A 16,057-nucleotide genomic window follows, 5' to 3' on the forward strand; every position below is an offset into this window, starting at 1 on the left:
GTAAAGTTTACCAAAAACAAATAATCATAGGTTTTTTTTAAGTTAACCATTCTTTTTAAGTAGCTTATCTATCATATCACCATTTTGTAACATAGTGTTAGCAGAATTTAATAGATAATACGCAGGCATTTAATAGAAAATATATCGATAAAAAAGAATGATAATAAGAATGCGGGTGCGGCATCGTGGACGCCACTTCACCAAAGCTTATTGTGGTAGAACTTGACATCGAAGTAGCCGCGGTCTGTGAGCTGCGAGTCGCGGCGCGACAGCGTGGAGCCCGCCGGCGACAGCGCAGGCGTGGGCGCGGCGCTGCACGGCTCCACACGGAGCGAGCGCGGCCGCTCGGGGCTGGGCTCGGCCGGGGAGGCGGCGGCGGCGGCGGCGGGCATCCCGGGCGGCGCCGGGGACGCGGCCGCGTGCTCCTCGATCGCGTCCACCGACACCGGCTGCGGTTCTGGGCTCGCCGCTCGTGAAGAATCCCTTAGTTATTCGTTATACAATCAATTCAAAGTGAGGTTTCTGTTTATTTTATCTATTCAACCTGTATCCACCTAGTGTTGTTTTTACAGGAATATTATTCAACACGACAACTGAAAACCCCACGATTTACTCATATAGATATCTATATATCAACTAGACACGGGTCACACTACTATTGCAAAAAATAGGCCCACTCTCAGACGATATTATAATACATATAACAAATTAAAATGCGGAATAAGGCCCAGACTCTACCAATGTTGTACTTAACCATAGAGCGACACTGCGACTCTATACGTTATCCCCGGGACAGGTAATTCTATAAAACTAGTTGCAGTCGGCCTGCGCGCTAGACTGAATCTAGGTTGAAACGACTTCCTTTTAAAAAATGCTGAAATGTACAGTTTTTCCTTTCCTTTTTCATTTTTCTTTTGGTTTACCTTCTCCCGTCTAAATGCTCTACTAAATAAAGACATATTTTAACCTTATTTCCCCAAATGAATTTTCGAATTTATCGATAGTCCTTTTATCGACAATTGGTACAACTATAATGTGACATGTTCACAAGTTTGAATAAGCAGGTGGTACTAAGTAAAATGCTGCATTTGTAGAAACTAAATAAACTTACTATCCAATATTGATAAGTTCTTTTATTGCTTTGGTCTTCATAAAAACAACTGCAGATAATTATAAGAGATAATTCAGATATTTTCCCGTTACAGTTAACAAAATATTGGTCCAAAAGTTGACATCAACATCGTCAACACAATCATGTCCGGATAGACCCCGGGGGCAGCACCGGCCGACATTCACACTGGAATGTGTTATGTTACGCGGCTAGCTCCCTCGCGACCCGCACGCGTGCGCACACCGCACCACTCACAAGCACTTAGAAACAGAAATATTTTATTGATTTTAAATCTTGAGTAAGACGTGTTCCACGGCAGTGCTGATGAGCGGTGGTAGTGACGCGGCGCGGTGGGTGGATGCGGCACGTACGGTGCAGTGAGGGAGAGTATCGCGGTGTAGGCATATTACCATCAAGAGCAGAACATTCACACAGCGCGGGCGCGCCCCGGGGCCCCACACGACTCTCACTACACGCATATATCCATGGGCACAGTGAAAAGAAGCAACAACTAAACATAGAAAATAAATTAACAAATTGTAAGTAAAATTAAAATCTATAACAAAAATAATACTATCACAGTGCATCATTAAATTATTTTAGATTATTAAAAATTTAGTAGCTAAAGTACGCGTGTGAAGCGGCGGCGGGGGCCGGCCCGCTACTTGCGGCCTACTACACAATTTACGTACTACTTATCATTATATAAGTACTTGTATGAATAGCACACAATATATTTTCAATATAGGTATTTGTGTAAATAGGTAAACATTAAAATTGCAATGCTACATTGTTTAATTATAGCAAATAACTATTCTCTTTCTATCAATAGTCATTTTAGCACCATAGTTTTCCTCTTTCCTTCTAACTTTTTTATTTGTGTCCTCACACCTACCTACCATTACATTTTCTATTTTGCCTTCGTTCCTTAAACTTGTAAATTTTCACGCTGACACATGCCCCCGCGCATTAACTGATGCGAGATACTAAACAGAGACAATGATTTCTTATGAGCTATGTGAGTATGTTACATATAAACTACAACTAGTGTATGTGAAGGGTCCGGGCGAGGCGCCGGCGCCGGCAGCGTCAATGCGAGTTCATGGCGCGCTCGAGCCGCGGGCGGCTGGAAGCAACCGAAACCAAACAAAAATAAATCTACGTTGAACAAAGCAAACTTAACAGCAACGAAAAGTAAGTATATGTGGTGCATGAGTGGAGTGTACGCGCTCATACCTGCTGGCTGTGCCCGCGCTCACCTCCGGGAAGTACCCGCCGCCGCCGTGGATCACCTGCGCACACGTTCAAGGTGAAAATGAAATATAAGGTGGAGGGGTACCAGACACATGCCAAAGATAAAACAAAACGTTAATGTGGCTACGAGATTAATAAACCACAATATAATAATGTATTATGAATTTCGTATTGGCTCATTTACCACGTCGCCACACACGTGGACGGCATTCTGAGGTTACTGCTACGGTACATTGAAAACGCCAACGAGTAACAAAATAATTATTTATGGAAAATTGCTTCATTTGGCAGGATGTTCAGGCTTGCGACAGCGCGGCTAATTTAATGGCGGTCCAAATTATGTATTTGATCAAGACCAACCCGTAGTTGTGAGTATAGGCAGAAGGGGATGCGGGCAAGTGCGGGAGGGGTGCAGGGCGGGAAGAGGCGGCGGTCACGGCCAACGTAACAGCTGTAACACAACCCGTGTAAGTGCGCGCGTACAGTTAAAATATGTAGGTATTTACACTTTGTCTATGTTATTATTACTAATTATTATTATGTGTGGGAAGTGGCCGTGGGTGTGGTGGTGCGTGTGTGAGGGTGACAGTTACCGTGGCGATGGCTGAGGGCGGCTTGTGCGCGGCGAAGCGGCCCACGGCGGGCGCGGCGGCCGGCGTGCTGCGCCCCGACAAGCTGCAACACACGCACCTCACTTACTACGGCACACACTGGCTGCCACTCTCCTCTATATTACACTTCTCATCAAAAAAATCGAAACACTTCCGTTTTCATTGTTTCTGTCCGAATTTAACACAAAAAAGAATTCATACGATGAAAAAAAATACATAAATGTATAGCTGGCAGTTTGGCCATTACAGTAATAAGCGAAAATTCTAAATTCAAAATTAGAATTTCATTTGTTTATCTTATAAACGAAATGAATCACTGTTTTGAGACAAATGTGTGTTTAGGGTTGGAGTACATTTAGCGTTTAAAAACTAAAAATTGGCGCCTATCCTTAAACTTTTTGTTTTTTATTTCAATACTGTGACTTTGGGACGTCTGAAAAAAGGTTTTTTTTCTAAAACGTATGGATACTTCGCCCACAGAAGCCGCCCAAGTTGTGGCATTGCTGGATTCTGGCCTTAGTCAGCGTGTTGTGGCTGCAAGACTGCATCTAAGCCTGTCATCAGTCAGTCATCTGTTCATAGAGTCTATAAACGTTATCGGGAGACTGGTTTGTTCACGCGCCGTTCAGGATCTGGCAGGAATCGGGTCACTTCTGAGCGAGATGATCGATTTATTGTAACAACTTCTTTAAGAAATCGACGCCTTAACGCTTTTCAACTGCAGCAGCGGCTTCGTGTTGTACGAAGGGTGGCTGTAAGTGACTCTACAATTAGAAGAAGGTTGAAGGATCGTGGACTGGTACCGCATAAGCCAGCAAATGGGCCGAAATTAACTGCAGACCATCGAAGAGCGCGCCTTAACTTTGCACGTGAGCACCTAAATTGGTCATACCTACAGTGGAGCAAAGTTCTCTTTTCTGATGAGTGTAAAATTATGCTGTATGGTAACGACGGAAGAAACAAGGTCTACAGAAGAGACGGAGAACGCTATGCACAATGCTGCATTGAAGAAAAGGTCAGCTATGGTGGCGGTTCGTGGACGGTTTGGGGAGGAATCAGCGCCGACGGTAAGACAGAGCTTGCTTTCGTGTCTGGGCCACGTCTGCCTGCACTAAACTGTCATCGGTACGTCGAAGAGTGTCTCGAGCCTCATGTGATGCCCTATGCACATTTTATTGGCAACGGCTTCATATTCATGCACGACAATGCTAGGGCTCACACCGCGGGCGTCGTACGAGATTATCTTAACGAAGTCGATATCTCTATTATGGAATGGTCAGCAAGAAGCCCGGACATGAATCCCATTGAACATCTGTGGAATGAATTAAAGAGACGAATTCGAGCAAGAGATCCTGCCCCAGAAACACTTAGCCAGCTGCAAGATGCAATCCAAGAGGAATGGGACAATATACCACAGCATCTGATCGTGACTCTCATCCGATCGATGAAGAACCGTATGGAAGCAGTAATTAGAGCTCGGGGAGGGAATACAAGTTATTAAATAAACGTTTTTTAGCTTTTTTTTCATTTACGTGTGTTGTTTTATCCATTTCCTTTATACTCCATACGGAATAAAAATGACTCATTTAACAAAATACGAAACCTATGAAAAATTCATTTAAATTTAGAACATTAACATTAAGATTTGATAAGCTCATATTACTCACTATTAAACGACATTTAACATTTATTCCTAAATGTACACATTTTTCTGATAATCCTGACAAAACGTAAACTTGCAAGGTGTTTCGATTTTTTTGATGAGAAGTGTATATACAAAAATACTACAATTTCTAATGCAATGTGTACAACGTAGCCTAAAAGTCTAACTATCAAGTAGTCGCCATAACCTGCCCTACTAATTACCAGAGGATATGCAAATGTCAAGACTCAACAAATACATAATTATTTTAAAATAATGGAAAGACTAACCTTGTGCCAAGGGGCAACTAACTCAAAACGTGTCTTGTTCGCTTCCAGGATCTGTTTTAAGTTGTATTATTAGTTTTAATGTTAGATGGGAGCCACGTAGCTCGAATGAGTCTTCAACTATGAACATTGCACGTGCGACTCCCGGGTTGGGACTTACATTGCTGAGGTTGAATTTGTTATCGACCTCTTGTACGGATCATATTATATTGATACCACGGGTACAATAACGCTAGAAGATAACAACAATGTGAGGAAACACACATGTATGAGGTAAAATATTTTCGAAGATGTAACCTAACCTGTAATTGGCCTGGTTTTTCCTTTGCGTTGTAAGGCCAGATAGACGGGAATCACTTCTGTAAAATAACTTCAGGTTAGATAAGCCGACCCTGTGTGGATAACCAGGACATATGTTAAGGTAATAAATTATGTTAGGAACATTATGGTGCATAACATCTGTCTGCGGCTGTTTGCGTAAAGCTCGTGAGCCGCACATTCGCGTCGCATAGTGCGAAATGGCGCGTAGCCTGCTCTCCTGAAGATTATTGTCAGGGAGCGGACAAGCGAGACACACAGACACACTCTGTGCACAGTTACTGTGACCTAACATGTGTAGCGCATTCCGAATATGTGTGGTCACCTGACATCGTTGCTGGTGGCGAAGAACTGCGGCGCGACAGCGAAGTTGTTGTTCTGGCGCAGCAGCCGCTCCACGCCGTAGTTCTTGCGCAGGAACTGCTCCATCTTGGCCGAGGGCCCATCCACCGCCAGCTGCTCCGCGCGCACGCCCTCCTCCTGCACGGGACAGGAACTATCACCCATCGCTCCAAACTCATACTATCATACGCTTATCATTGGACGCGGATTCAGCCCATATCGTTCTAATGGGACATTCAGCTGATGATCCCGGCCGGCTACAAGTTATTCATGGGACTGGTACCTGCAGCATGTGGTCGAAGAGGCGGCGGCCGTGGCCGTGCCGCTGGCGGTCTGCGCGCACGTAGAAGTCGAGCACGCACAAGGGCTCCACCTCGCGCACCGTGTCGCGCTCGTCGAACAGGAACAGGTGCTTGCGCCCTACCTTCAGCAGCCCGATCGCCTCGCCGCGCCCCCTGCAACCACACCCCCGCTCCTTTACTTCCTATTGCTTCTTAATTTATAAAACCCACCTACAAACCCCCTAAGTTGGAAAAATCTTTACATGATCACTATACTCTCGGACCGAGTGCGCTAATACGAGCCATATCATATACGTAGGGTATATTATCACCTTAGTGAAAATCTGGTTTAAACGAAATAAAAGAGTTATGTGTGCCATTGTTAATAACAAAGCAATTCATCTAAGAAAGCAATATTGCAATTTGACATTTGCGCATATTACATTAAATGCGCAATACAAACAAATGCCAAATTGCAATAATGCTTTTTTAGGTGAATTGCTTTGATGTGGCCTTTTTAACCACCCAGTTGTTTGAGGGTGAAGCGATTTATTATGTGCTACTTATGCTCACCGGAGCATCCCGAAACGAAAACATCTGACGATCTTGGTTGATCTTAGGGTTAAAGATACTTTATTTTCATTATAAACAATACATAATAACAGTGGCAAGATGATCTAAGTAATTACAAATGTTCACTCGCACATCACTGAACTAAAATGAAATAATAGATTGATATGCTTACTCATAAAACATTACAAGCACAGGTATCATCAACGTATGTAGTACGATATGCAAGTTATGTATAACTTGCAACTTAATTACAAGGTAGGTACGCAACAAACTCTCTATAATAGGTTATATAAATGTTTAAAGTAGCAAATGTCTGGTTCGCAGTCAGTACGTGGAATTCCGTGGTCTCTCCTACGTCAATGGGAAATAAGTGTGATGAGTTCTTAGGTATATATGCATAAGATAAGAATTAATATAAGCCAGTGATGAAAGTAAACTAATTTATTAATAATTATGTTTGTTAAAAATGAACATAATAATTAATAAATTGTTCGCCAATAATAAATTAGTTAATACTGCAGCCAATTCAATATCAATTTGTAATTTACACTTCAGTATTCGCATTTGCAAAACAATTCACCTGATAGAAAATTATACCCGTCCCTCTCATTTTCGCCGGCTAAGAAAATGGCAGGTATAACTTAAAACTATTTCGCAATTGCAAGATTTTTTTTCTATTTTTTAACGAGGGTGGGGTTCAACTCCCTGAGTGATAATGCCAGCCTAATAGGTGCTTTCGTGTACCTATCCCTTAGGCAAAGGATTGGTCAACCACATAATATAACTAATAGCCTTACATGATAGTGGCTCTGCCAACCATCAATTGACTTCTACGTTGCCAAAGGAATTCACACAATGAGAGTGAAAAACCCATTAATTTACCACTACCATAGATACAGCGATACAAAAATGCGGCGAAAACTTGGCGCTTGTTTAGCTATACATTCGTACACAGCGGTATATACATTCAATAGAATCGTCCAATCGTGTTAAATTATGAAAGTACGCATCGTCTCATTACGTATATTAGCGCGTGGTGCTTCGTAACGCGGTCGGGTTATACTGCGACTCGGACTGTATTTTAAACTAATGAAATTTTACTTAAAACCCTTCATACAAAACCTCGTTTTACACAAACGCTACACATTGACATTACCGTTTACCTAATTTCACCGTTATTACTTGCTTAGGTAGGTAGTACTACCTACGAAAGATGCTTTTATAACAATCAGTTAATATTTATTTACCACACAAATCACAACCAAGAAATTTTGAACAATGAAGGTTCACAATATAAATAAAGGCTTTAGACCTGATTTAAAAAATCACTGAACTAATTAAGTGCATTCACTTTATTTTTACACTAAGCACTTAGCCTAGGATTAATTTTATTGCAAATTATTAGCATGTTTTGATGAACAATCACCATGAAAGACAAACATTAATAGGCGCCGCGCGGGCGTACCCAGCGCGGGCAGTTACTGTAAGATTAAATATTCGAATCAGATGAAAGAACATCGGCGTCCAATTTCAAAATTCGTACATATAAACTAAACCAATAAATAAAAAACAACAGTCCACATGCAGCCTTCACGATTCAAGTGTAAACTGTGTTCTAGGGAGGTTGAAGTAAACCTAGCTCAGGCGCTAGGGGGGGCGGAGAGTTGCCATTCTATAAGTAGAATTATTCCTTATTCTATGGCTGTACCTCCAGCACTTTGACCATTGCAATTCCAGGAACGTATATGGTTCCACACTCATACGACAAATATATTATCCTCGAAGATATGGTGGGAATATTTCCTTTAAAGCTCCAAGCAGACCATTTCCCTTGTTCATCCTTTCTCAGGAGTCTTTTCACTGCCAGTATTTCCACATCACATTCCAGAACATTTTTAATCTCCTCCTATTCTGTCTCTCACCACTCCATAGGTATACACTACCTCATCTGTCATTCTACATGTCCAGATTATTTTTTTTACGTTTTTATTATTTATAAAGTTTTCAGCGGCTGTCTTATTAACATAACAGTACAAAAATAAAAACAAATATTTCCCAATTGTAAGTCATGTATACGCTTTGACACCTGATGTGAGACTGTTGATTAGATAATGATAGTAAGGAAACTCACCCTTTGGCTTTAGGATCCTTTAACAAATACAGGGTGTGGGTGGGAGCGTTGCGCAGTTTCTCTGCAGTTGTAATCACCTTACTGAGACCTTGCGCCTGCGCTGACTGCTCGCCCAGCGCGTCGATGGTCCGCGACAGGCTCTCTTGCACAACCCTATACATTCAAAGTATAGAAATCCACTTGTAGTATTAAGGCTCACTACATTGTAATTCAGACATAAAGTATGACAATCATCTTAAGAATATAATTCTAGTTATTATAATTCTGAGTGAATAATGTATTTTCTGACAAGATGCAAGAGCTATCTAGCACAAACTTAATGTCTCTCGATGCCACTTAACCAAATTAAATCACATTCACAGTCAATATCTCTCCAGGCTTTCATTGCCTTTGTGCATATTGTTTTGAGACAATAATAAATTTTGCTATTGCTAGTGAGACTTACTAGAAGGTGAAAGTGAGAGGGCAGGCGCCCGAGGACGCACCTGACTTGGCGAACGTCGCCGTGGAACCCAGGCGGAACCAACGTGTGGGTGATTTTGGTGATGTCATCTCGCAGCATCTCGTTTACGGGCACGCTCCACTCCATCGTACAACCAAACTCCTTTGCACGGAAATACAAAAGAAGAGTAATTACAGTTATTTTAATACAAAATTTTGTAAAATTCTACTAACACAGTCAGCAAGAGTTACAAACTTGTTAGGTATTCTATATGTATGTAAGAATGAATTGACTGACTGACAAATAAATTGACGCATAAAATCATTCATTCATTCCGCCCGCCACATCCCACATCGAATCGACTTACACCTAGTGTTGCCAGTGCGGCGACTTTACAGACTATTTTTAACCGACTTCAAAAAGAAGGAAGTTATGAACTTCACCCCAATTTGACATATTATTGGAATGGGGAACTTTCCAGGTTACTTTCCCCAAAAACGATATAGATGGCGTTATACAGATTTAAAGCAATAATTACCTGTTTTCTCATTGCTCGGGGACATAATTATTCAAAAATTTAAACCAGCAAAAATACAATGTAAAGGCGTAAATATAAATAATTGTTGCTTGATATTTGGATGTTGCTACTATTGCTTTTCTTTGATCAGTATAATAATGGATGGAGATGTGTTGTGTATCATTTATGATAACCCTAGTTATTACATCCAGGCACAACACATCTCCATCCATAAACACATCATGTTTTTAGATATCTAAACTTATATCTAAAAACAAAGATAAAAGATGTGTTTATACGTCTGTTATCCGTGAATTAGATGATTAAACGAAGGCATCTCTGTACAGCATTATATTTGATGATGAACGTAGCCTGGTATAATAAGTCTCTCATTTCACTACTTATATTCGTATACAAGTATTATATAAATACTTGTCCCCACAGGTGTATGTATGTTAATACGTTTTTAATGTGTTTGGTTCCCTTTAGTAGTTGTAGACAAGTTTTGTTATTTGGGGTCGACCTTCTTGGAGATGAACATCAGTACCTATCAGCAAGGCGGCCACCATGTTCGGACGGCTAAGTGCGAGAGCCTGGCGCAATAAACATCTTAATGCGAAGATCAAAATGGTTGTTTATCAGGCATGCATCTTGTCTAAGTATACCCTTGTACGGAGCCATACATAGAATAAGGAACAATACGCGGATCGGAAACACGGATCACGTATGCGAAACAAGAATGCGTTGTCTCCGAAATATCTTAGAGATCTCATAGAAGGACAGGGTCACCAATGTGAGGGTTCTTGCTTGACACCGCTTAACTACCCAGCCTCACGGCATGGAAGGGAGACCGGTGCTACAATTCAAATGTTGCGCTAAGAGAGACATAAGCTCTTTTGGTATCGACCACGTGGCACGGGAGAAGCTCGCCGATGATCGAAATGGGTCGAGAACGCATGTGCTCTATGAATGTCAAGTTCATGACGACACCTGGTTCCAGACTCCGACGAGTAGGAGAATGAAACGACACTAAGCCGACAACATTCCAACTGGCGAAGGCTTCTCCTGCAGAGTGTGCGGTAGAATTTGCCGCCAGGATTGGCTTGCATAGCCATAAAAAAGGGCATAGTGTATCGATGATTTATATTTTCTGTAATGTGCATAGCAGTGAACATTCACTCTGAAGATCATCGCAGTTTAGTTTATCGCCTTTAGGTAGTAAACTCGCGACTATAATTTTTATGGATCATCTGAAACAGACGTACAAATGAGGCCTATGAATATGTTTGCCATGTATGTCGCAGAAAGTATTGCAAAAAAGGAAAATATTTGATCAAGTATCGTCCAACCTGGGAATAGTGCAAGCAGCTTCATCAGAAGCTGTAGCATAGAGCAACACGGACCTCCGCGGGGCTATAGCATGAGGTCCAATTGTACACTTTGACTTGTTAGTTAATTTCTGTATTTATATCTAAGTCGCATTGTTGCGATACTTCCTAAAGCTAAAACTACATTTGCTCATAGACAGTACTATAAACATATACCTCGTATTTATAATGCTGTTAACGAACTAAAAAGAATATATGTACTTACTTTGTTGGCTACAAAGTCATAAATAGAAGTTGAAAATATGCTGAATTAATGTTAAATATTTATCTTTTATTAGTTTTGTCTCTTTATTCTATTAGTTTTGCTCTATTTATTTTTATATTATATAGGTATAATAATAATAATCTATTATGTAAAAAGACGAGCGGTGCCTCCCAACACAGGTTTTTAAAAAACTTAAAGGGACGCATCAAAAACCTGTCAAATGTAGAACCAAATAAATGAAAATAAACAAGTTTATACACAGATTAAATAATTCAGTTTCAATAAATAGCTAATTTAATTAACAGAATTGTTACAAATATACAATAATAATGTAACATAGAATAAATGTACTTATTACAATTCACCTACATCTCCAAAACAAAATTCTATTTCAACTGTAAAATAAATAATTACCAACCAGTTTATTGTTTTTAGTGTTGTGTTTAACGTGCAATAAAAATGTTTATAGATGAATTGTTTTATTTTGTATTGCTTTTCCTAATTCCTCTAAATTTTTGAACACATGATTGAGAGCTGGTGGTGTCTCAGATTTTATATTTTGTGATATAAGTAGAGCATGCCAGCCGGCAGCCCTCGCCCCATGGTAATCCTTCTCAATATCATCCCCAATGTGAAGTGACTCTGATGGCTTCACTATCTTCCCTGTACATTTTTCACACATTTCTAAGGCATATTTAAATATTTTTACATCAGGTTTGCTGTAACCACTTTCATATGAAGTTAAAATAAAATCGAATTTTTCATTCATTTTTACACTCTTGAGTATAATGGTAAGGCGTGGATCGAAGTTAGAGATGACCCCCAGGATGAAGCCATTATCTTGAAGTGTCTGAATAAGTTTATTACTGCCGTCTACTGCACGCCAGCATTTTGTTGAAGAGAATTCCTCTATTAGCCTGCTGGCAATGTGTTCTATGTCAGTGTTCATTGGTAGCAGTCCATCGAAGGTCATCTTCACTACTGTCGTCCACCATTGATCCCAATTTATTTTGCACTTGCCGAAATTGGGATATTTGGTCCAGGTGTTTTTGTAGCTGTCCAACAGGCGGTGCTTCAAGTCATCGGCCGTGCCGGTGAACCCGTGGTCTCTAGCGACGACTGCGTAGTGCTGCCACGGCGGTACTCGAAACTTCAGTAGAGTGTTAGTTGCGTCGAAAGTGACTAATTTTATTCCTTTTAAGCTCATTTCTTGGTACGTTTTACATTTTCAGTTACATAAATTAACTAAATATCTTTATAAACTCCTCCGTTACAGAATTAATTGTAATTATGAACCTAAATAACACTCCACCCACAGCATACTTTAGAAATTATGTAATATTATATGAATAAAGACATTTTCATTACAAATTACTTATTTACCTTCTCAGTTTTTAATTTTTCTCAAAGACCAAGTAATCCAAGTATTTAGTTTTTTTTTTGTTTTGGTTTTCCCCGAAGGGTAAGGCAAAGGGAACTATGCCCATACAGCCATGTCTGACGTATTTTTTTTTCTTGATGATTAATGAAATGATGAAAGGTGATGATAATGAAACCTAAGCCCCCACCCTCGGAGTAGACTCCTACTCCGAACCCCAAACGAATTAACTCAAAAGTCCGCATAAACTTTTGAGTTATGAAGCGGCTTCCCGGCACGAAGCGAAAATAGGCAGTTATACTTTGTTTATTGAATACTCCAGTATAATAACACTCGCGAATGTCTTCCGACTAACTTAATGCGATCATTAACCACAAAACACCACTTCGTATTAATTATTTAGATTACTCAATGAAGAAAGCAACTGTCCCGTTCCCGTTTCCCGCCGAAAAGTCATAGTACCTATAGTATATTTTTCTTCTATTTATTTGACAATTGATTGACCGACAAATACTTGGTCCTTGGGAAAACTAAGTAAAACGAAAAAAAAAGTGGTTATGGTTATTCATTCATGATTCATTCCAAGCAAAAAATGATTCATTCAATTCATTCACTCACAAATTCTTTGATTTGACATTCAGTTCAGTAATCACTAAAAAAAATCAATCCGTTCCAAAATAAATAAATATATAGTAAATAGATTTTAAGTACTTTTGATGTGAAAGTTACTTACATAAAAAAATAATTTCTAGATAGTTGTGAAACGTCGTAAAACATGGTGTATGTAAAAGATGGTAAGTGCAATCTTCTGGGTATCTATCTAACACTTATAACTATAGTATTTTGGTTAAGCCACGTCAGTCTTTGTAAACAAGTACTTACATATTTTTGTGTTATCGATGTTTCCGGAAGCTCTCTTCTAGGAGGCTGGTGTGATATTTTATATTTTATTGCATTTGCATATTAGAATTAGAAGAGCTTATCTGACTGAGATCTTGTTTATGCCCTTTTATGCCATATGAATGTTGATGTTTGGATGTCTTACAGATGGCACGGTGGTACAGCAGGCCCCCTTCAGTGTGTTCGGTTGGTTCTGGGGTATACTCAACTTCTTCTACTTGCTGTGAGTATCTGGGTACTGTGATTGTGCTATTTACTGGCCATTAAGATAGTTATGGTTTATTATTTTGAATTCAAAAATTCAAAATTCACATTGTTGTATTCACATTGTGTTAACACAATGTCAATACCAAGTCTTAAGACTTCAATTGGATATTTAATTTTAATGTGAGATTGTGCAGCTTCCAGACCCTGATCAACCCTAACTTCAACAAACATGGAGACAAGTATGTGCGTGACTTCCGTCCACCAGGTAGCGGGTGAGATTATTATTGATTTATTTTTATTATTGTTTTGCATATTTAACTCACATCTGGGATCCCTAATGGGGTGGCCACAAGTATTTGGTTGTAGGTTGTGAGTGTATCGCCTACATAATAATTATCATGTCGATGTAATTTTCTTGACACTTGGAAGAGCATCAAAATTGACATATAGCTACTATACTGTAATAGTCTATACATGTTTTCATATAACCGATGGACAGTGAATATATTTACATGCATCTTTCAAGTGTAATTAGTGTGAAACTCTTGAAGTGGATGTTGAGTTGCTGAGGTATACAGCGTCATGATGTTTCTCTATTATATTAGTGGTGGAGCAGGGTGGAGAGGGCAATGTTTATTGCTTTCTGTATAAGTTTATAATTATTCATGTGTGTCTTGGTTTAAAAGTATTAGTTGACATGCACATATCTACTAAGATGTTAATGGCTGTCTTATCAAAGATCAAAGTAAGTATTATTATTGAAACATACTGGTGTCCATAAAGTTAATTATATAAGGAGGTATAGGTACTAGTTTAGTAAAGATTAATTTTTAGTAACACTGATATTTACGAAAATATTGATTAGTAGTTTAAAATAAGAACAAAATTGAACTGTGCTAAATGAATAAAGTAACAACTAGTTTGATTTTATATGAATTGAGGTCACTAGTGGCAGTTGATAAGACTTCTGCGTTATTATTTTAGGTAGGTGCCTACTTAACGATAATTATTCGTAATTGCGCCGTAAAATAGTGTAAAACTATTTATTCTTAAAGGCCACCCAAACCACCAACGCGCAAATTCGGTGGGTTCGGACCGTCGGGTTCCGGACCTTCGCCCCCGCCCATGGGGGGGTGCGGCTGCGGGTAACATCGCGACTGCCACCTGCCACAGCGCTCGCCTGGCGCCACCAACGCACCAGCCCAGACCAACGCGTATTGTACTCCTACAGCAAATATTATACTCGACAAATGCAAGACACAGTAACAAATGTGGCTATAAATTGATAGATAGGTAACATAAAAGTATTAATATGTGTGAGCAATTGTCTTAAAACACTTCATTTACTGGCAAGGCTTCCTATCTACTTGGCTGACAATATTATTGTATTTATGTTCCTGTTGTTCTAATTATAATTGGTTTATTCATTCACATCATAGTGTGGTGTGGGGCGCATTATATATTTTATATTAAGCTGTTAATTGTATTCTGTAAACTTATTTTATCGTAAGATAAAGTTCATTATAGAAACTGACATGACACTTGTTTACTAGGTGAACAATATGTGTACAGCAGGTTTCCTTATTTTACTGTTCAGCGGCTAATTGTAACAAGTAACAAAGTAAATATAATGATGCAGATAAGAAATAATTATTACTGTGTAGTAAAATTGATATAATATACTATTATGTTACATGTATATGTTGTATGATTTAGATGATGCATAATAGTGTTGAAAACATATACCTTGTGTAACAAATAGACAAGCAATCTCTGTAAAAGTGTCCGCGGCGCTTTAAAGGACACTACAACCGATATTGCACTTATTTGAACAACCATAACATCTTGATTTGATGGGACGAACTTATACTGCATGATGTAGGTAGGTACACGTACCTATTTACAACACGGTTCGGACGCTTTTTTAGTTAACTCCTTAGCAAATGTGAGTCTATTTGTTATAGGATGCCCGTGGTTGAAAATAAATGTGTGGTAAGGTAACAATTTCACTTTATTTCCTTTATTAATAAAATTTTTGGTAATTAAATCTAGTCTCGGGAGTCAGTATATCTAGCCTTCAAGAACATGGAAGCGGTAAATTATGTATATTAGCTTATTTTATTACACGCGAAACAGTAACATGCATAAATTCTGAATGATTGTGATGTGATACAAAGGAGGCTGCGCGGGCAATCTCATATGGTTCCATTATTATTGTTATTACCATATATCTATAGGTATTATACGTATATTCACTAATAAAAATAATAATTATAATATTACTCTTTCATTACACCTTTTTTTAGGACTCGTTAACAACAAGAACATTGAGTCTATATGTAAATTACGTGTAGGTAGGTACCTGGCCTATAATATGTATGTACATATTATAGGTAGGTACCTATTTGTAACATTAGTTGGTTTGTATGAAGCATTTTTGTATATAAGGGCCTCGAGCAATGCGCCATCT

At 39.2% G+C, this 16,057-nt stretch overlaps 3 protein-coding genes across 7 annotated transcripts; 1 reads left to right on the forward strand and 2 right to left on the reverse strand.

Moving 5' to 3' along the window:
• Window positions 1–1,087: 1,087 nt before the first annotated feature.
• On the reverse strand, window positions 1,088–9,293 carry LOC126379943 (alpha-tubulin N-acetyltransferase 1-like). 4 transcript variants are annotated; one of them, XM_050028961.1, is made up of 8 exons: window positions 9,036–9,293; window positions 8,551–8,703; window positions 5,849–6,020; window positions 5,549–5,703; window positions 5,208–5,264; window positions 2,959–3,040; window positions 2,348–2,403; window positions 1,088–2,237 (listed from the first exon to the last, which is right to left on the reverse strand). In XM_050028961.1, the coding sequence occupies exons 1-8, from the start codon at window positions 9,137–9,139 to the stop codon at window positions 2,201–2,203; spliced, it is 816 nt and encodes a 271-aa protein (XP_049884918.1). In that variant the 5' UTR covers window positions 9,140–9,293; the 3' UTR covers window positions 1,088–2,200. The 4 variants fall into 4 exon arrangements, with proteins under 4 accessions (XP_049884918.1, XP_049884919.1, XP_049884920.1 ...); XM_050028962.1 differs by lacking the exon at window positions 5,208–5,264; XM_050028963.1 differs by lacking the exons at window positions 1,088–2,237; window positions 2,348–2,403 and adding an exon at window positions 2,726–2,816.
• Window positions 9,294–11,378: 2,085 nt separating this feature from the next.
• LOC126379944 (rhythmically expressed gene 2 protein-like) lies at window positions 11,379–12,536 on the reverse strand. Its single transcript, XM_050028966.1, has one exon. It carries the CDS (start codon window positions 12,307–12,309, stop codon window positions 11,566–11,568), a length of 744 nt encoding a protein of 247 aa, XP_049884923.1. The 5' UTR covers window positions 12,310–12,536; the 3' UTR covers window positions 11,379–11,565.
• Window positions 12,537–13,101: 565 nt separating this feature from the next.
• LOC126379946 (selenoprotein K-like) lies at window positions 13,102–15,864 on the forward strand. 2 transcript variants are annotated; one of them, XM_050028968.1, is made up of 4 exons: window positions 13,102–13,274; window positions 13,528–13,603; window positions 13,782–13,852; window positions 14,643–15,864. In XM_050028968.1, the coding sequence occupies exons 1-4, from the start codon at window positions 13,256–13,258 to the stop codon at window positions 14,882–14,884; spliced, it is 408 nt and encodes a 135-aa protein (XP_049884925.1). In that variant the 5' UTR covers window positions 13,102–13,255; the 3' UTR covers window positions 14,885–15,864. The 2 variants fall into 2 exon arrangements, with proteins under 2 accessions (XP_049884925.1, XP_049884926.1); XM_050028969.1 differs by having other exon boundaries at window positions 13,112–13,274; window positions 13,782–13,859.
• The last annotated feature ends 193 nt before the right edge of the window (window positions 15,865–16,057 follow it).

The sequence above is a fragment of the Pectinophora gossypiella genome, chromosome Z (genome assembly GCF_024362695.1).
Source record: "Pectinophora gossypiella chromosome Z, ilPecGoss1.1, whole genome shotgun sequence".
In the NCBI taxonomy this organism is placed as follows: domain Eukaryota; kingdom Metazoa; phylum Arthropoda; class Insecta; order Lepidoptera; family Gelechiidae; genus Pectinophora; species Pectinophora gossypiella.

Coding starts and splice junctions, on each gene's coding strand:
- LOC126379946 (XM_050028968.1), top strand. Junction 13,604..13,781: donor CTCAACTTCTTCTACTTGCT/GTGAGTATCTGG, acceptor GAGATTGTGCAG/CTTCCAGACCCTGATCAACC. Junction 13,853..14,642: donor GCGTGACTTCCGTCCACCAG/GTAGCGGGTGAG, acceptor TTATTCTTAAAG/GCCACCCAAACCACCAACGC.
- LOC126379944 (XM_050028966.1), bottom strand. CDS start 12,309: ATGAGCTTAAAAGGAATAAAATTAGTCACTTTCGACGCAACTAACACT.
- LOC126379943 (XM_050028961.1), bottom strand. CDS start 9,139: ATGGAGTGGAGCGTGCCCGTAAACGAGATGCTGCGAGATGACATCACC. Junction 8,704..9,035: donor GGCGACGTTCGCCAAGTCAG/GTGCGTCCTCGG, acceptor TTGAATGTATAG/GGTTGTGCAAGAGAGCCTGT. Junction 2,404..2,958: donor CGCCCTCAGCCATCGCCACG/GTAACTGTCACC, acceptor ACGTGTGCGCAG/GTGATCCACGGCGGCGGCGG.